General features: G+C 52.4%; 1 protein-coding gene across 2 annotated transcripts; it reads right to left on the reverse strand.

The window, feature by feature from the left end:
• Positions 1–1,182: 1,182 nt before the first annotated feature.
• Endov (endonuclease V) lies at positions 1,183–17,215 on the reverse strand. Of its 2 annotated transcripts, XM_028787913.1 has the most exons (9): positions 17,158–17,213; positions 16,663–16,834; positions 9,343–9,477; positions 9,119–9,158; positions 8,285–8,397; positions 6,078–6,146; positions 5,609–5,737; positions 3,233–3,309; positions 1,183–1,746 (listed from the first exon to the last, which is right to left on the reverse strand). In XM_028787913.1, exons 1-9 carry the CDS (start codon positions 17,211–17,213, stop codon positions 1,521–1,523), a joined length of 1,017 nt encoding a protein of 338 aa, XP_028643746.1. In that variant the 3' UTR covers positions 1,183–1,520. The 2 variants fall into 2 exon arrangements, with proteins under 2 accessions (XP_028643746.1, XP_028643747.1); XM_028787914.1 differs by lacking the exon at positions 16,663–16,834 and having other exon boundaries at positions 17,158–17,215.
• Between the last annotated feature and the right edge of the window lie 2,315 nt (positions 17,216–19,530).

Consider the following 19,530-nt stretch of genomic DNA (forward strand, 5'->3'; position numbering starts at 1 on the left):
TTCTAGCCACTGTGGTTGAGCTTCAGTCTTTTGCTTCCCCCGCCCCCAAATCCCGCTCCACAACTCTGTCTTGACAGGGCTTGAGAAGGAGGAATCTGGAAGTTAGGGAGGCAGATGGTGGGGCCAGCTGCAGGCCCTCCAGCTCTGGCTTCCACTGGAATGCCAGGGAACATGAAGCATGCGTGTATGCGTGCGTGTATGTGTGTGTGTGCAGAATGTTTGTGAGGGACCAGGAAGGGCCAGTGTGTGGATGTGAACACCACAAGGATTGCCTTTCTGATCAGACACCCTGGGTAGCCTTGGGGCTCTTGTCCATGGAGGCTGGCCTCCACACCAGGTGTGTGGTGAGGAGGTTGCCTCCTTCTGCCCCACACCTCGTTTACTGGGTGACAGAACCACATATGTATCTTCCTTATATCTGAAACTTGAAACCCCAGGGAGTGGGAATGAGCTGCAGCGGCAGACCTACCCCAAGGGGTCTTGACAGTCACTACCAACGACTTAGGAGGGGGACTTGGCAGTCCTGCTGAGTGTAAATGGTCCTGGGTATCCTAGCAGAGCCACCCCTCTGCCCTTCCTCTATCACTGACCCTCAGCCCATCCTGACCACGCCCCATGGGTAGCCACAGGATTTGGCAGCTAGCTTCACCCACCATCTGTCACCTCTCCTCCAGGGAGTCTGGGGGGGGGGACTAGGGTGCAGGCAGGAGATGTGTCACAGGCATGCCATCTCTGTGCCCCAGCTCAGCTGCCACTCTAGTGAACCTAGAATGTGGGTGGGTCGACAGGGTACTGCAGCCATGCTGCTGGCCTGCCTCAGCAACACCTTCAAGGCCACCTAGACAAGAAGCCACCGGTCTAGAGCAGACCCGCCTTCTCAGTGGGAGGGGATTCTGACGCTCTCTCTGGTGAGAGGGTGGCAGGAAGAGGAGTGAGGAGCCGAGCCTGGGGCTTTCTCACCATGGGCCTCAGCCGGCTTCCCATCTGGCACCCTCTGTGCAGCTGACTCCCCAACGCCTACTCTTGAGCCTGCTCCAGGATTGAGGCTTTCCCACTGCAGGTCCCTCATGCTCAGCAGCAGGCAGGCTTATGGATAGGCACCTTGGGGGCTGCAGCCTGAATATACCCACCAATGACAGTCTACTGTGGCTGGCATGGTCAAGTAAGAGTGACCCACGAGGATAAAGCCGTGAAGCCAGAACCAGGTCTGTATTCGGCAGAGGGGAAGGGCAGAGCTGCAGGTGCTGGCACAGGCTGCCAACTGCAGGGCCTCTGGGCACCCGAGGCCTGAAGTCCTTCATGTACTCTTGGTGCTTGTGTGTGCTTCCTGGTCTGGAATGTGGTCCTGCTGGGGCATGGTGACCACACTGACTAGACAGTGACGGAGGAGGCTGGCAGCCACTGGCCCAAGCTGGACTAAGCCTGCTGCATCCTTCTGGAGTTTCAGCCACTGTTGCCTCTGGGTCATGGTACTCTCCCTGTGGCTGTGGGTGAGGTTCCCACTGCTCTTAGAGATCTTCTCAGGGTGGTGGCTGGACTGAGGCTGGAGAAGGAGGCCAGAGGTCTGAGTCTTCATGATGCCCCATTCCTTCCATCTGCTGGTCCTTCTGCTCCTGGAAGCCTGGCTCAGGGTCTTTCAGGTCTGTGCTGGAGCCTCTGCCATAGCATTCGGGAGGCCTTCCTTGATCTGCAGGTGCTCCTGGGCCTCCTGTGGGGCATGCATTTGGCCTCTGCTCCTTCTGGCTCCTGGTAATGACATCAAGAAACAGGCAACATAAGAAGCCTGGGTGTCAGAAGTCCCCTTGTTCTCCAGGAGTCTCAGGAAGGCCTGATGAAGGGCCCAGCATAGAGGGACAGGCAGACAGTCCTCAACTGAACAGGTATACTCTACCCTCAGGCTGGCCAAGCTCAACTGTGAAGCAGGGCAGGGGGCCAGGACTACCCGCAGCTCAGGGGAAGGAGCACGAGAGGCACATCCCTTAACTACTCACACACCAAGGAAGACAGGGCCTGTGTCTTTACCTGGGTGCTGAGGCACACCTCCACAGGCAGGGATCTAAACTGAAGCTGCCATAGGTACCATGTTCTGTTGCTGATGCCCTGTGCCTCAGCTTCCTCATCTAGGAGATGGGACCACAGTACCTGTTTCTTGGCAAGATTTCCATAAGGCCTGTTCTATTAAGACCACTTTGTGTAAAGAGTTCATGCCAGCCCTGTGTTCCTAGCTGAGACTGTGCCGACTGACAACAGACTCCCTCTACCTCAGAGCTTGGAGGACAGAACTCCTGTGATGGGGAGACAGGCATGTGAGGAAATGTGGTAAACCACAGAACCACGCCTGACTCCAAAAGGTCATGCCCTTTCTGGGGAGACCTGGTCTGGAACTCTGGACAGATGAAGTGGACCAGAAAAGGCGAGGCAGCTGTACTGGGTGGTTTTATGTCAGCTTGGCACAAGCGAAAGTCATTTGACAGGAGAGAACCTCGGCTGAGAAAACGCATCCATAAGGTCAGGCTGTGGGCAAGCCCGCAGAGCGTTTGCTTAATTAGTGATTGGTGGGGGAGGGTCCAGCACACTGTGGGTGGGGCCATCCCTGGGCTGGTGGTTCAGTGTTCTATAAGAAAGCAGGCTGAGCAAGTCATGGGAGAGCAAATGAGTAAGCAGCACCCCTCCATGGCCTCTGCATCAGCTCCTGCCTCCAGGTTCCTGTGCTGCTTGAATTCCTGTCCTGATTCCCTCCAGTGATGAACAGTGACATACAAGTTTAAGACAAACCCTTTTCTATCCAACTTGCTTTTGGTCATGGTGTTTCCTCACAGCAATAGAAACCCTAACTAGGATAGCAACCATGTTTGGAGGTGGGCCTTGGGCCAGCTGAGCCATAGGAGTGGGGTTTCTTTTTCTTTCTTTTTTTTTTTTTTGAGACAAGGTTTCTCTGTGTAGCCCTGGCTGTCCTGGAACTCACTTGGTAGACCAGGCTGGCCTTGAACTCAGAAATCTGCCTGTCTCTGCCTCCTAAGTGCTGGGATTAAAGGCGTGCGCCACCACCGCCCGGCAGGAGTGGGGTTTCTTGAGAGTTCCTACTAGGTTTGAAGTCTACTCTCCTCTGAGGGATTCCCTCCCTGTGTTCCCTACCAGACCCAGCCTCACACTGTGCCCTAAGCTACAATCCTGCATCAAGGACATGATGGGCTCACACACAGCCCATGGAGGGTATCCTTCCCATACTCACCTGTCCTTTCTCTGTGCAGGAGACCCCCCAGTGTGTCCTAGAGTCCTCCGGATGTACTCTCGAGAGCGGATGTCAGCCTGAAGAATAGATACAGCTGTAGCCAGGCCCTGGGCATGTCTTCCCATCCGTAGCAGCCTGGAAGCACGTTCTACACTTCCAGAAACAGCCCACACAGGCCCATCATGTCCTTTGGGGATACCAGCCCCACCAGTGTGTAGTCGACAGAGATGCTGAGACCCTTGGGGCTAAGGTGACTAGGCTGAAGGTCCTGGCTCCAGAGTTCCTGCTTTTCTAGGCTGCTCAGCCCTCTTCTCTAACTCACAGACCAGCTGTTTGTTTTCTCTGGCTGTCCCTCTGATGGGTGTCAGCTGTGACACCTGTCCATCTCCAGAAAGTTTGACAAGTTACCATAATAAAAAAGGGCTTGGGGACCATAGGTAGGGACATGGAGAGGGACTCAGATCTGAACATATACCCCAGAACCACTTCTAAGGGCCTGGCCTCAGGAGGCCCCTGATTCCAGCTAAGATGGGTTTAGCTTAGCTTTGGGATCACAAGACTCACAGACAGCAACAGCTAATCGTGCAGACAGCTCCTCTTCAGCTAAGAGAAGTAGGCTGTGGGCAGGTGGGATGTCCTGATAGGCAGGACCTGAAACCAATAGTCCTACTGGGCTGTCCCAGAGTCTGGGTATTACCAGAGCAGAGGGAAGGAAGACCCTAGAGACAGGCACCAACTCCTTCTTGGAGAACTTTGGGGAAGTGGAATTAGTGGAATTGTTGGGAGGTTGCTCTGCTGAGGGGTCAGGGGAAAGAACATAGGCTAAGAGCCACAGCCAGTCCTGCTGGGCAGGACAAAGCCTTATTCCCTTCTTCACTGTAAACCTGGGCTCCCAAGGTACGCCATCATGGGCTTGCTCTGCGTGTGCCCAGGGTTGGGCAGGCTCTCTTGTGACAGACATGCTCTGGCTTCTAGTATTCAAGGTGCTTTGCAGGAGGCTGACCCCTTACTTGTTAGGACAGAAACCACTGTAACTCTGAGAAACACCAGGGGGTGGGGGGGAAAAACAGGTCTGGGGCTGCACAGCACAGGCCTGCGAGTGCTAAGGGAGGGTGGTACAGTGGCTTTCTCTCATTAGACTGCCAAGATGGAAGGGGAAAGGCCTTCTGGGGCTAGGGACACAACTCACAGGCTTGGGCGACCACTGCACCTGTAACTGCAGGAACACCCCAGATGAGGACTAGGTAAAAGAGGGCCTTCCCCGGGGATGACAAGAGCCCACTCACTCTCAGAGGCCACGGAGAGTGGGCAGCCTTTCCAGGAGCGGGGATGAGCATCACAGGAGGCACGGCCTGCTGCTGCCCCCTGGAGGCCATCCTGTGCATCTGCAGCTCTCCTGAGGGCTGAGTCTAGGCAGGCTCTGGGCAGAGTCCAGCCTGTAGCCTCTCTGCTGCATGCCCTCCTTCACACATCCCAAAGACCTCACAGCCTCCAGAAGGAATGGAGTTGTGGCCTGAAAAACTGTCCTAAAGCTGGAATCGGACGCTTCCTGCCTCCCTGCTCTGGCTGAGTTGCTTGAATGCATCAAATTCCTCCTGAACCAGGGCTTTTGATAGGGCTTTTCCAGAGCTTGGACTGTCCCAGCCTCCTCTAAAGAGTGGTTTTACCGGGGTCCTCAACCTAGGGGCCTCTTTGGACAGGCACCATCACGCAACAGGTGATGTAGAAAAGTGCCTGGTGCATGCTGGGATCCCAGCTGCATGCTGCTTTCCTGCAGGGTGAGATGCCTGGCTTATCAGTGTTGAGCCTCTCAGCAAACAGCAGCTTAGGTAATAGGTGTCTGGCAGAGCCATGGTCTGGGGTCCCAATTGGTGTCTTTGGCACCAGCACAAGCCTCCTCGATGTAGGCATAGAACGACCCCGTGAGAACCTCTGACCAAAGTTTGTGCCCCACTGATCCTGTCTTCAGGCTCTCTTCCCAAGGGCCTGGGAATCTGTCTTCAGATCCCTGCAGAGACCCACCCCAAGTGAGACTGTGTGGTGGTTTGAATATGCTTGGCCCAGGGAGTGGCACTATTAGAAGGTGTGGTTTTGTTGGAGCAGGTGTGTCACTGTGGGTGTGGGCTTTAAGACCCTCCTCCTAACTGCCTGGAAGCAGTTGCCTTCCATGCCTGCCTGGATGCTGCCATGCTTCCTGCCAAAATGATAATGGACCGAACCTCTGAACCTGTAAGCCAGCCCCAATTAAATGATTGCCTTTATAAGAATTTCCTTGGTCATGGTGTCTGTTCACAGCAATAAAAGACAAACTAAGACAGACTAGGTGGCAATGTCAGTCCTTCCCACTCCCTTGACTCCCACGCCAAACCCCTATACCTGGCGTATAGGTTCTGGGATCCGGAACCGACAGCAGTGGTGGGTGAGGCGCACAGCGACCTCCAGGCTTATTCTGTGGCCCACAGAGACGTAGAGGGGCTTGCTGCTATGGTCATGGCTCTTCAGAGCCTGCGGATGGAGGGAGGGCAAGCATGGATGAAGCAATGTTCCAGTGGAGCAGGACCAGCCTCAGGACTGAGGCTTTGAGGATGTCCTGGATGGCAGGAAGGAGTTCGCAGGGTGCAAGGACTCTGGGATTGTTGCCCTTGGGCATCTTCAGGTGGCACATGGGGTGAGGGTAGCCAGAGGAGAATGTGACACAGCATCCCTTGCTTGGTCGCAGGATATACAGGGAACAGGGTCCAGCCAGCACAAAGTGCATGTCTGCACGAGCTGCCTTGGGCTACACCTTGTGGCATGGCCTAGTAGGCCCCGCGTCTGGACAGGGCACAGCTTTCTGGCCACTCACCATTCCTAGGACAGTTCCAGAGTTGCCTATCAGAGGAAATGTGTCTCCCCCAGCCTGCAGGAGCACAATCTGGAAAACAGAGGAAAAAAAACTGTAAAAATACCTTTTAAAAACGTGTATCGCAGGAATGCTAGTGCACACATGTAGTCCCAGCACCAGAAAGGCAGAGGGCATAGCTCTGTGAGTTTGAGGCCAGACATGACTACATAGTGAGACCTCCATCTCACAAAGTAACAAACTGTAGGAGGAGCTACGGTGGGAGGAGTAAGGAGAGGAAGAAGAGGAGTTACGAGAGGAATAGAAAAAAGGAAGAGGAGGAGCTAGAGAGGGCAGAGATGTAGGAGGATGGAGAACCACACAGGTATGGAAAGCACTCGTGGGGAACAATTTATAAACTTATAATTAGGTTAGCTAATTGGGATACAACTCTCTTTGTATGGGCATCTTGTTATTAATCATTATCAAACATATAAAGCCTTTGATTAATCTATAAGAATTAGAGTCTCATTCTCTTACTGGGCCCGCATGGATGGTGGGATGGTCTGGGCAATGCCTAGCCTTGTGGAGACAGCGTGGAAAATTGGCAGAGACATCTCTCACGCTGGCATCTAGTGGGTGGCAGGGCTGGTGTTTCTGGCAGGCTGGTTCTAGCTGCAGCGTGCACGAGGCCTCAGGCCGAGAAACATGGTGGCTGGGCTAGGCAGAGCTGCTGCAGCTTAGATAGTCGGATGAACCAGAGGCCGCTTTTAAATAATTACCAACACAACAAACAAACACATCCCAGGCAAAAGTGCAGGCGGCTGGATACGTCCTCCTCAGGAGCATCCTTCACGTCTTTGAGAAGGAGCCTCCTATTGGCCGGGAGGTCGTCAAGAGGCCTTTCTGCCCTTCTGATGCTGGGATAACAAGCATGGGCCGCCATGCTCAGCACTTTTCACACGGCTAACGGGAATCAACCTCAAGCATTCTACGCAAGACAAGCACTTTACTGACTGAGCTATCCCTCAACCCACTGTCCCTTCTCAAACAGCTGAGGGCACGCTTGATCCTTTAGAAGATTATTTTTAAAAACAGAGCGTGTGTATATGTCTGTGGGGGATGTGAGGGCAGGTGCTCAGAGAAGCCAGGGCATCAGATTGCTGGGAGCTGGAGCGACACGTGTCAGCTATGCCACGCAGGTGCTGGGAGCCCAGCTTGGGTCCACTGCAAGAGCAGGATGTACTCTAACTCTCGAGCCATCTCCCCAGCCCAGCAAACTTCATTTTAAAGGCCTAAGCAGAAATGCAAGGGCCTCATTTGGTCAGGTGCCCTCCCACCCCCACACAGGGCTGCACCTCAGAGGCCACACTGGTATGCTGGTGACTGTGCTGAGGTCATTGTCATGAGGTTCCATCTCCCTGGTAACTGGGGCTTAGAAAAAGGGTTGTTGTTTGCCAAGGCCCAAAGTGGCAGGCAGAGGGCACACAGGTGATACTGGGCACAGTAGTCCATGTCCAGGCTGAAGCTGCCACCTCCTGAATGCTTCCTCTCCAGCTAGGGGCTTGGCACACATAACTCACAGCCCCTGTCTTCTGGGTGGAGGAGGACCAGCTCCAGCAGGCTGCCATGTGGACCTGGGCCCTTCCACTCCACCAGCTCAACACATAACTCACTCTCTACACAGGCTCCTCGGAGCTAGGAAAGAGCCGGTCAGGTCTCTTGGAACTTGTCCCGTGGGATAGACATTATGTCAATGGCTTCCCCTGGATGAGGATGGCACGTCCACAGGAAGGATTCTGAGTGGAAAATGGCGCAGTGGAGGTAGAGCAAGGGTCACAGTCGGGCACCACAGTAAGCAGGGACTGCAGGCCGGCTGTGAACACCGTGGAGAGAAGAAGGTGACGAGTGTGAGATGGAAATCTGGAAAGCCTGTCCCCAGGGACTGGAGGGTATGGACCTGAGTGCGAGCTGTACTGGCAGAGGCAAGGAAGTAGGGGAGGCAAACACGGTGGGAGGTGCCCAGGAAGCTTCCGAGAGCTGTGAGCCACTGCTCTGAACTGCCCAGGGAAAAGTGGGTCTGCTTCTGGGCAAGATACCAGTGACGTGAGGAGTGTGCCAGCAGGCCAGCTGGATCTGAGGGGCCCCAAGAGGTAGCCAAGCCATGGGCCCCAGGGCTAAGACAAGCACACAATGGTTACAGTCACAGGGAGTTCCAAAGCCCTCCTCACCTTCTCCTTGTGCTTGGCATTGTTCTCCAGTCCATCCACCTGCAGCAGTTTCTTGGCTACCCCGATGCAGGGCAGCTCTGTAAGGACGCCAAGGTGGCAGGCCACCCCGAAGCCTGAAAGGTAGCAACAGGGGAGAGTAGGGTGGTGGGGACGGGATGGGAACCAACCACAATCTCTCATCTATAGACACAGACCCCTGGGCCAAACTGACTGTGCTGTGAATGAGGACTCTGTCCTGACAGCACAGTGTCAGGAAGGGTATGGGAAGCCTCTGACAGCACAGGTGAGCTAAGGCACACAACCCTCATGACACTTCACAACCATCTACGGCTGTCCTCAGGCCTCCGCACCTGTCCCCTATGGCCTGGGCTTTCTGTCAGGGCACCTGGATTGCAGTGGCTGGGAACATATACCCAGGAGTGGCCTGCTGGCCCAGAACTGCTGTCCAGATTAGCATGTGCCTATCCTTTAGCTCCAGGCCCATGGTTTCTAATCAGACCCCTCTCGTTCCTGATGGCTATGAAGGCCAATAGCTCCCTCATGCCCTACTTGAGTGTGCCACTGTACTCTTTCTCAGGACACAGTGCCCTGGCATGCACAGGGACAGAGCCTGACAGGTAGCTCAGAGCCAGTGTGGGAATGGAGGTAACCTGAGCTCAGTCCTGTGACTCTTTAGTCATTGGGTCAGCCTAGATGAGGTACTGGGGATGGACCAGGGTAGGGTACCGTGGGAGGCAAGTGGGTACATAGAGGTGGGGTGAGAGGAAGGTCCCTTCTGGGTGGAAACCATTCTACCCTCCCACGGCACCCATCTGACTCTTTTAGGAGAATTACCTCGTTGGTGAAGCACCCCGTTTCCATCCACAAGAAGGACCTACAGAGCCACAGGGGAGTCAGTCAGCTGGACTGTACTGGAGCAGCAAGAAGGGGAGATGGCGACAGGGGTCCTGTGTTTTGGAAATCTTACCCCCTTCTTTTTATGGGTGGCAGTGGCCTGAGGGGACCTTCCCTCCCTAAGCACAAGCAGAGGGGGTCTCCTCACCTCAGGAGGCACCTACCTGGGGCATGAGGTCTGGTTCCTTCTCTTGCAGCTGCTGTACCAACTCCACCAGGAAAGGTACCTCTCGGAAAGCCAGGAAGCCTGACACATAGGGGGCCTTCAGGCCAACCATGCGGCTGTCCTCATACACCACCTGACAGCAAGGTACAGGTACAGGTCAGATGTCAGCTGCAGCCACCTGCTCCATTTCATTCCTCTGCCTCCCACTCATGGCTTCCACATGTGGCCAGGACGAGCCCAGGGTTTGAAAGACATGGTAAAATGATCCACCCACAAGTGGGTGCTGGAGAATGAACTTAAATTTCATCTTACAGGTGCTTGCATGGGACCTGGTATGGATGAGAGCTCCCAAGATCTAGTGTGCAGGGAATACCCTTAGGGCCTGGTGTGTATGAGGAGCAGTATCACCCCTGAATCTCATCTCTTTCAGGAGCCTGGCTGAGGTGATGGCCAACCTCAGGCCGACCTGCTCCTTGTACTCCTGGCTCATTCCTTGTCAATGTGAGCTGACCACCTGCAGGGATGCTGAAGGCTCAGAGTAGAAGACCCCGGATGAGTATGCTATGAACCTGGCAGTACTGAATATGCCTCAGAAGAACCATGGGGGAAAGGCCAGGCAAGTAGGACAGGGTTCTGAAATCTTCAGAACAGTTTGGAGATGGGCAAGAATGCCTTCGGAGCCAGGCAAACTGCAAGAACAGAGCCCCAAAGAATGGAGAAACCCATGAGAGATCAGGACAGTAGGCCCTGTGCATTCTGTGAGGAGGTGTGGAGGAAGTAGGGGACCAGATGGCTTTCAGGAGGAGCTGGGGACAACCCAGGGTCTTCCTGGCAAAAAGACTAGTTTTCAAACTAAAAGTACCTTATCATGTGAAGATGGCCAGCTTTCCAACTGATCACTCTGGGGCTTAGGGTACGGCTCAGCACACAGCACAGAGTAGTGGCTGTGGGCCTCTACCAGCCTCGCTGGCCTCTTGTACAGACCTACTCCTACTGTGTCCATGTTCTCTAGAAGCCTCCCACACCCAGGCTCTTGATGAGAGCTTCCAGACCATAATTCCCAAGGGGCCCTGGGGCTGGATCTGTATCTAAGTGCGCCTAGAGAAAGGGCTACTGGGTGCTGGGGCTTGGCCTCTTAACACTTTCACCAGTGAGTCAGGAATAAAGTTCTCAAAGCTGCAATGACTCAAAATGAGGTGTTCACTCAGAATCTGTCAGCAAAGGATGGAGACCACTACAGACAAGTACAACTGATCCAAATGCAGTGCTGTAGACCCCAGGCCCAACAGAGACACACCCACAACAGCTCCCGCCCCTAAGGCTCGTGAACCACTGAGAATGGCGGGTGGTATGCCTGTAAGAGCCAGAGGAATGTGTTTGCTGTGAGACTGTGTCTCCTCGGAATGTCAGAAGCTGCAGCCGTGAGTCCACACGGCTGCCTAAATGACCTGCATGTGGATGACACCGACAAACATGCCGACAGGGACAGGGGAGAGGTCAGAAGACCTCAGCCCTAGACAAAGAACTACGGGCCACTGAGGAATGCCGGGAGCAGGAGATTGTCTGCTCTGGGGAAGAGCACCTCTTTGATTAACCAATGGTCAACCCTGAAATCACACACGTGCAGGTAACATTCTACAGGAGCAGTGAGGAGGTAAACGGGAGAGTTTGCAGAGTGTGAAGGGAAAGGGGGAGGTTTGCTATCATACTGTAATGCCAAAATATGATTACAGTGTCTCAAGCTCAACTTACACAGATGTGCATGGACATGAGATTCAGGGACTCATGTGAACCTTGTTGCACTGGGGGACCTGTAACTGCTGGATGACTGCATCTAGTTATGTAGGCATGTCAGGTGTGAGGTGCAGGGATGGGTCCTGCTGACAGCATCACTAGGGGCCTCCAGCAACTGAGGCAGCGCAAGTTACTGTGGCCTTCAGGAGCAAGCAAACAGGAAGCAGCAACAGTAGGAGGGCAGGGAAAGACTCCTTCCTTCTAGGTGTTGCTGTCAGGACAGCACTCATGAGGAAACTTCAGACAGAGAAGTCTCTTCTTCACACGGAAAAGGACACACTGGGTACAGATGGCCAGCTATGGGAGGAGCTAGCCCATAAGGCTGCCATCTGTCAAGGACGCCGAGGAAAGAATTCCTGACCATCTGAAGGTGAACCATTAATTCTCCAAGCAGGGTTAGCTTATGGGGAACCTGCTGTGGGAGATGGGTTTCCCCCGTAAATGGGCTGTGGCTCTGGAATGGTATTTAACAGCTTTATATTTTAAAACCTCAGGAGTGTGTAACTCAGTGAGCTCTGGTGTTTCCACAGCATTATAATCTAACTTTACACATTTTGTTTGTTGTATGAGTGTTTTGTCTGCATGCCTGTAAGCACACCATGTGTGGTGGCCATGGAGGCCAGAACAGAGCCATGGGTTCCCCAGAATTGCAGAAGGTTGTGAGATGCCATGTGGTGCTGAGCACTGAACCCGGCAAGTGTTCTTTACAACTGAGCACTCTCTCTAGGCCCCTAAATCTAATTTTAGAACAACTCTTCCATCCCACAAATTAGCCTAGTCCTAGACACCAGTCACGCCCTCTCAAAACCATGCTCAGCTTTAGTGTGGTGACTCTGGTTTCTTAAGAGGGGCTGGAGAGATGATGGTTAAGAGCACTGGCTGCTCTTCCACAGGACCTGGCTTCGATTCCCAGTACCCACGTGGAGGCTGACAACTGTCTATAATTCTTGTTCCAGGAAATCAAACATCCTCTTCTGGTCTTCATGGACATCAGGCATGTACACAATGCACAGACATACATGTAGACAAAATACACATAAAATAATTTTTAAAAATCACTTAAGACACACCTCTGGATATGTCTGTGAGAACATTTTCAGAACTCAAGAGGAAAGCTCCACCCTGAATGCGGGCGGCACCATTCCGTGGGCGGGGGTCCCATAGAATAAAAGGAGTGAGCGCTAATCACTAGCATTCCGTTTTCTCTGCTTTCTGGTTGGCTGGGATGTGAGCATGCAAGCAGCCTTACATGCCTGCAGCCACACCTTCCCTGTCACACCCTCAAACCATGAGCAAAATCAATCCTTATGTGGCTTCGGTCACGCGTAAGTAACTAATGTGCTTTAGTAACCCCTGATCGACATCCTTTAGGAGCCTGCCTATGCAATCTGTGTCTCTAAACACACTCCCAGGTGAGCCATAGTCAGGCAACTGGGAACCAATGGGTCACACTCTTCCAAAACTCTTTCCTGACTTAAAGACTGAGAGAAGCAAATGCTAACTGAATGAGCAGGCACAGCTGCTCTGCTCGGTGCCAGGCTACAACGCAACTGTGGCATAGCACTGCTCTCAAGAGCCCTCAGTCAGGGGGGAAGATGGATCGCTGCTCAGGAGGTTCACATGGGAGGGAAATGTTATGACAGCAGGGACACTAAACTAAATAGGGCTCCACAAGCCAGGGAGTTTGAGATTGCACAGGGGAAATGCTGGAAGATGGCATTCTGTACCAGTTACTTCCTACACAACTGTTTGGGTTTTTTTTTGTTGTTGTTGTTTTTTAAAAGACAAGACTTCTCTCTATGTAGCAGTAGTTGTCCTGGAACTCACTCTGTAGACAAGGCTGTCCTCGAACTCAGAGATCTGCCTGCCTCTGCCTCCCGAGTGCTGGGATTAAGGTGTGCGCCACCACAAACCCTTCCTATACGACTCTTAACAGTTGGCATTAATGTCATCCTATTCTAGTTACCTTTCTGTTGCTGTGATAAAACACTCAGACTGGAAGCAACTTGGGGAGGAAAGGCTTCATTCATGTCAACTTACACACCTTCAAGTCACAGTCCACCACTGTCATTGGGAACTCAAGCAGGAACTGAGGTGAAACCATGGAGCAACACTACTCACTGAGCTGACTCTCTTATACCGTCCAGGCCACCTCACTTGGGGATACTGGTGATGGGAAGCACTAAAGCTGATGTGTGGCCAAGGCTCGCTGAGCAGCTGACTGTAGAGAAACCACAGGCGGACTGCTCATGCGTGCACATTATCAATTTAGAGAGGATCTCAGTGTCTCACATATACAAGGGCAAGTCGTGACTCCTGCCATCAGGATTTACACTCTGGAGAGAGAGACGGGCTAAGCTCATTTTGGTATGACAAAGGAGAGGGTCGGGGTTGCTATGGTCTTTAAATCCATATGCCGACATTTTAACAAACGAGGTGATGGTATTAAGAACTGAGTAGCACTTGTGAGGTGACTAAATCACATGAGAGGACACAGGAAGTTTAACAGGCCCCCAGACCTTAGCACAGCTGACTCCATGAAGACAACGCCATTTAGGCTATAAAACTCAGCATGTAGACAGCGCAAGATGCAAAAACTAAAACAAAGGCCTAATCCATCAGTGTTCATATAGTTTTGGGAAAGTTTCAAAGTGAACTAACCTTGCTTTTTAACTTCTGTAGCTCCACTTCTGACTGTTCTTGTTAACTGAAGTATATCAACCCAGAATACCGCTTTTGTGCTTTAAACAAAGCCGTGCTTTCTCATGCTGAGAAAGGCTCAGTGCTACACTGGGATCCCAAACATCCAGTGTAGAGGCCAGCCAGCTAATACTTTCTAATGGCTTAAACCCCTGTCCGAGCAGTCTTCTCTGGTGACTACCCCACAACAGTAGAACCGAGAAGGGCTTGACTGTATCTGAAACTCTCAGAACCTCACAGTCTCATCTTACTACCTCATCTTGGACCTTCCAGTTTTTCATGTACAAGTGGCCCAGCCGGAGGCAGTCGGCTCTACCCGACCGGAGGCTGGGAAAGGGTGCTGAGAGACAGCCCTGGTTTGTGGGATGGAGGAGGCTCACTAGACTAAGCAATGTCTAGCCTGGGCTCTATAGGAAGTGGGAGCCAGACAGGTGAGGACCACTCTAGGGGAGAAGGCATGCCTACAAAGAAAGGGCGCCAGAACCATATGAAGGATTTAAAGCTCTGAAGAATAGTGTTTAGGAAGTGCTGAAGGCAGTGGCGGAAGGTGAGCTGTCAGGCTTGTCCTAAGCACACAACAAAGCCCAAGAGGCCGGCCTCTAAGTCACATTAACAAGTATGAACTTTATTAACCAAAGATCACGGGAGGACATTGAGGTCTTTTTGCTGTTGTTTTAAGACAGAGTCTCATGTAGCCCAGGCTGAGATTTAGCTGTGCACCTCCTGCCGTAGCTTTCAAGTGCCACGATTACAGGGGTGTGTGCCGTCATGCCAAGCAGGAAGTTTTAAGAGGGCCTGTGATTGGATCATGACTACTTTGTACAAAAACTTCGCTCTTATCCCTGGAGACAAAGAACAACCCTTGAGGCGGGGGCCTGTGAAGAAACAGGTAAGTAGTCTATGGAAGGGGTGACTGTGGCACATGCAAAGGGCAGAGGGGAAGCCCTGAAGAGGGAGACATGGGATCAGGAGGAAGACTGGGGAGTACTGAATGAGGAGAATATGAACAAGTATAATAATAAACACATATGGAAAAAAATTTATATATATTTTGGTTTTTCAAGACAGAATTTCTCTGTGTAGTCCTGTCTGTCTTGGAACTCACTTTGTAGACCAGGCTGGCTTTGAACTCTCAGAGATCCACCTGTCTCTGCCTTCCAATTGCTGGGATTAAGGTGTGTGTAACCATGTCTGACTGAAAAACATTTTAATTATTTTAACTCAAAAGATTAAAAATAACTTTAAAAACTTGTGTGCGACAAGATGAAAAGCAAGGGGTCTGAGAAAGCAGAGACTTTCTGCTTGTGAAACCTGTGGTGTGTGCTGTGTGCCACTGAGGTAAGCAACCCAAGATGACAATCGTAGTCCCTGAGAGGTGCACCACAAAAAGCCATCAAGACAGCGCAAGGCCCTTCCTTCCTGACCCAGGCTACTGCTGCAGCTATAAAATTTCCCACAGGAGCTGTCCAAAATGGTGGCTCCTGTCAAAATGGAGGCATCATGACATCTCCTCAGCCCACAGCCATCACAGGGACTGTCAACGGTGGCACACCTTTCCTGCCTCAGCCTACTGCTGTCATAAGGAGCTGTCCATGGTGGTGACACCTTCTTTCATGCCTCAGCCTACAGCCTTGATGAAACACCACTACCAGAGTTGTCCACAGTGGTAGCACCTCCTCTCCAGCCTCCCCAGTAGCCTCAGAGATGGTGCCCCAACAAAAGCTGGCTGCCACCAGGAAGGACTTCCCACCCATGAGTCCTAATACAGGGAAAAGGGAGTGAAAAAAACCCACCAAATCCTGAACAGGAAAACCCACTAATCCCTGAGCCCTCCCCAACCTCAGGACTTGAGATCCTACAAATCATCACTCTGGAAATTTCTGCCCTGAGAAGCTCTGTCCCCTCATAAATCCTATAAAAGCACTGCCCCTTTGTTCAGTTTCCTGCTGTCTGCTCCTGAGAGCAGAGGGCAGCCATCCCTGGATTACTCCATCCTCCTGGATTCCTCCCTCCAATAAATCCCTTTCCTGAGACTTCCTACCTGGTGTAACTCTCCTGTCAGAGGAAGCCAAGAAGAAAAGAAACAAGGGAGAGAAGCAGAGAAGGAATGGGGCTGAGGCTCCTGAGCTCCTCAACTTAGCTCCACCATGTCACCACCATGGACAGCTCCTTATGACAGCAGTTGACCCTCCCCTGGAAGCTGCAAGGCCTCTGAGGCCTCCTCTCAGAGCTGTGTGGTTCCTGGGCTCCCGTGTCTCAGGCTGCCCTTCCATTGGGACACTGTCCCACCTCAGAGCTATGTGGTTCCTGGGTCCCTGTGTCTCCGGATGCCTTTCCATTGGGATACTTTTTTCCCTCAGAACTTTAAGGTTCCTGGGCTTCCAAGTCCCAAGCTACCCTCCCATCTGATCAGAAACACAGCAACCAGACCTGGAATTGTCTGCTGATCCTTTAGAAACTACTTTTAATTAACCATTTGTGTAGAGATATGTAGACTCGTTGGAGTTCATGTACACCACATGCATGCTGGTGCCCACATTTCCTCAGCTTTTTGCTTTAAAAAAATTTCCTTCAAAGACATTCCAACCTATACATTAAATTCTACAAATGAAGTGGATGTGTATCAATCCCTTGCCTAACATGTTCGAGGGCCTGAGTCGGCTTCCTAGCATTAAAAAAAAAAAGAAAAAAGAAAAAAGAAAAAGAAAAAATTATAAAAAACACGGTGTGGGGGGAGAATTTTTAAAAAGTAAATTTTACGAAACTGTACCCTGGCTCTGCCTACGATCGAACTGCATGGGGCTCAACATCCCACCCGGGTTACCTTGAGCTCTGGGTAGCTCAGCACTACCAGGGAAGCGCAAGCCCGGACACTGTCCCCTTTCACGAAGGACACGTCCACACCTCCGACCTTCTGCAGGCCCGAGAAGCTGGGGTCCCGCTGCCAGGCCTCCGTGTCCCGATCCACCACGCGGGCCTTCAGCCGGGCTTGTTCCCTAATAGGACACGAACATCAAACGGGCTCAGGTCTCATGGGGAGAGCGCGACCCTCCGGGCGTCCTCCCTCCTAGCCATCCCTCTCTCCTTTTGCCCGTCAAGCCACAATGAGAAAGAAAAGCGCTAGGCGACCGGATCCCCGGTACCGGAAACGAGGACCACGCCCACAAAGGCAGGCAGCAACTTCCGGCAGCTGGCGGCCCGGGTCGGCCTGTGTTACAGCACCGAGGTTCAGTTTCCCAGCCGCCATAGTGGCTGTGAGTACGGAAGGTCACTGGTGAAGCCCATCCCCTTGGCTAATGCTCATCCCGGACCCCATTACCCTTTCCAGAGCGACAGGGTTTCCTCTGGCGGCCATTCTGCGGCCGTGTGAGCCATGGTTAGAGCCGCGACGCGTTGAGGACGTCACTTCCGGAGCGCCCGCGCCGAGCCGTTAGCCTTGGCCGGCGCGTCCCTCCGCCTCAGCTGATGTCGCCGCCACCAGGGGCCGCTGTCACCGCAGTGCTGGGCGTCGAGCGCCGGCTTCTTCCCGCGCGACTCTCTGAGACGCCGGCGTCCCTTCTCCGGTAGGTGGGTCGGCGTTCGGGTTTTGGAAATGCGAGCCCCGCTCTGTGCCTTACCTGGCGCCTCCAGCCCTCTCAGGCAGCCTCGGCCCGGCTCTGAAAAGATTAGCCAGCAGTGGCATCCCTCGCACACACACCCCCTAGCCGTGGGGCCACGCGGTTCCACTACTGCAGGTTCTGTAGCTCTGAGGCCAGGTTCGAGTCCGCACATCGGCACAATTGCGTATGGGCACGCGCTTGCGGAGCAGAAAGCCTTCTCTCTAAACGTGAGACACCTTTGCAGCATAGATTCTTCAGTATTTATCTTATTTTTATTCTTGTATGTCTGTGTAATGAGTGCAGGTGCCCGACGAGACCAGTAGAGTTAGATTTCTTCTGGAACCAGGAGTTAGAGGAGCCTGTGAGCCTCCTGACATGGCTACCGGGAGTTGAACTTGGGCCCTCTGAAACAGCAGCAGGCATTTGCCAAGTGCTGAACCAGCTCTGCAGCTCTAGATTGTAGGCTTTTGTTTGTTTGCTTTTCCCTTAAGACAAACGAGCCTAGGCAAGCAGGTACCAGCCGGAAGGACTGGGGTTCACAACCTCTACTTTTCTATGATCTGGTAAACTTAAGTGTATCTAAGGTACCTTCATTGGTATTAGAAATAGGTGGTTGATATTTTATTTCGTAGACCTACTGGGCTCCCAGTAGTAGTTCCTCAGGGCTCTCTTCCTTCTGAGTTCGGGTAAACGCTGGCATTGAGTCCAGAACAAGAAGATGGGAGAGTATGTACAACTGTGGTGTGCTGCTTCGAGGGAAAATCATAAATACATATGGGAAGAGGACTCTGAACTGGAGTCGGGCATGCCTGTGTGAGACTTGGGAGCTTGGGAGACCTGAAAGTTGTCGCAGCATCCTGAAGGACTTACTGGTTACTGTGGGGTGGGTTGTCACTTTCTTTGGTGGTGTCACTACTGTTACCTGTGTTGCAGTAAGTAACCTCCCACCCATGCTCATGCAAGCAGCTCTAACTAAACTCAGTGGGACGTGTGCGCGCGTGCACGCATGCGCGCGCGTGCACACACACACACACACACATGAAAGACAAAGGGAAGTAGGAGGACCCTTGTTGGGATGGGTGGTTTCAGTAGGGGAGGAAGGGGATGAGTGAGGTAATGGATGAAAATGACTAGAATTCATCATCATCCAGGCAAAGGACAAAGAAGAAAGAATATGAATATGAATATGGCAGGCAGAGGGAACAAAGGTATAAATGTCCCAAGATGTGAGCTCGATGAGTGTGGGGAGTGTGCAGGTGAGTGTGTGAGTGTGGTGAGTGTGTGCGCCAGCTAAGGTTGAGGTAGCAGTTGGCTTACAGTCCTAGGAGAATTTAGAGAAGTGTATAGCTACGTTGTGTATATACATTTCAAGAGGAAAGTATAAAAGAGTAGATTAGACCAAACTAGAGCTTGTGGTTTGGGAAAGGCTTCCTGTAACACAGCTGACGGGACTTGAAAGCCTGCAGGTTTCCAGCCGAGTTTTTCCAGAGCTCACTGTGCGCCAGCCACTGTGCTATTGCTTATTTGCCCTGTGTTGCTTTACAGATCGGCAAAGCATTTTGCAGAGGAAGAAACTGCAGTTTAAAGAGACCACATGGCTGGCCATTTGTCATCGAGCCTGTGGACAGGAGAGGCAACACGCATACTCAGGTAGGCTGGCCTGGCTTTGTTGGAGAGTGGTCAGGGTTTGGTGTTTGGGAAGCCATTCATACCAATGGAGATGGGGCAGAGGTTGTGGATGCTGAGGAAGTTATAGATGAGGTGTTGATTGAAAGGAACACTGATACTGATATACTGTGTGGGAAGGGAAGCACAGCAGGAAGAGCCCAAGCGTGGGGTGCCTTAAGGGATTCTGAATGCTTGTGCCAAGGTTTATGTAGCAAACTCAAAGCAGAAAAGTGCAGAATGCAGTATAGATGCTGGTCACTACTTACTTGGTATTCAGCTCAGAGCTTCTGGCTTTCTCCTGGGGCCAGCCATCACCTCTTCAGTTGGTTCTGCAGCCTGACATTCAACACTATCCATCTGCTGTAGAGATATTTGCTCCTAACTGAAACACTGGCTCCTGAGAGGCAGAGTGAGACCCAGGAGAA

Source organism: Grammomys surdaster, unplaced genomic scaffold (genome assembly GCF_004785775.1).
Source record: "Grammomys surdaster isolate TR1022 unplaced genomic scaffold, NIH_TR_1.0 125688, whole genome shotgun sequence".
NCBI classification, from domain to species: domain Eukaryota; kingdom Metazoa; phylum Chordata; class Mammalia; order Rodentia; family Muridae; genus Grammomys; species Grammomys surdaster.

Bases quoted from the DNA above. Each gene is read 5' to 3' on its own strand.
- Endov (XM_028787913.1), bottom strand. From the start codon at position 17,213: ATGGCTCACACGGCCGCAGAATGGCCGCCAGAGGAAACCCTGTCGCTC. The intron at 6,147-8,284 runs GTGAGGAGGGCT...TCTGTTTTCCAG, and splicing joins ATGCCAAGCACAAGGAGAAG to ATTGTGCTCCTGCAGGCTGG. The intron at 3,310-5,608 runs GTATAGGGGTTT...TCTATTCTTCAG, and splicing joins TCCCAGAACCTATACGCCAG to GCTGACATCCGCTCTCGAGA.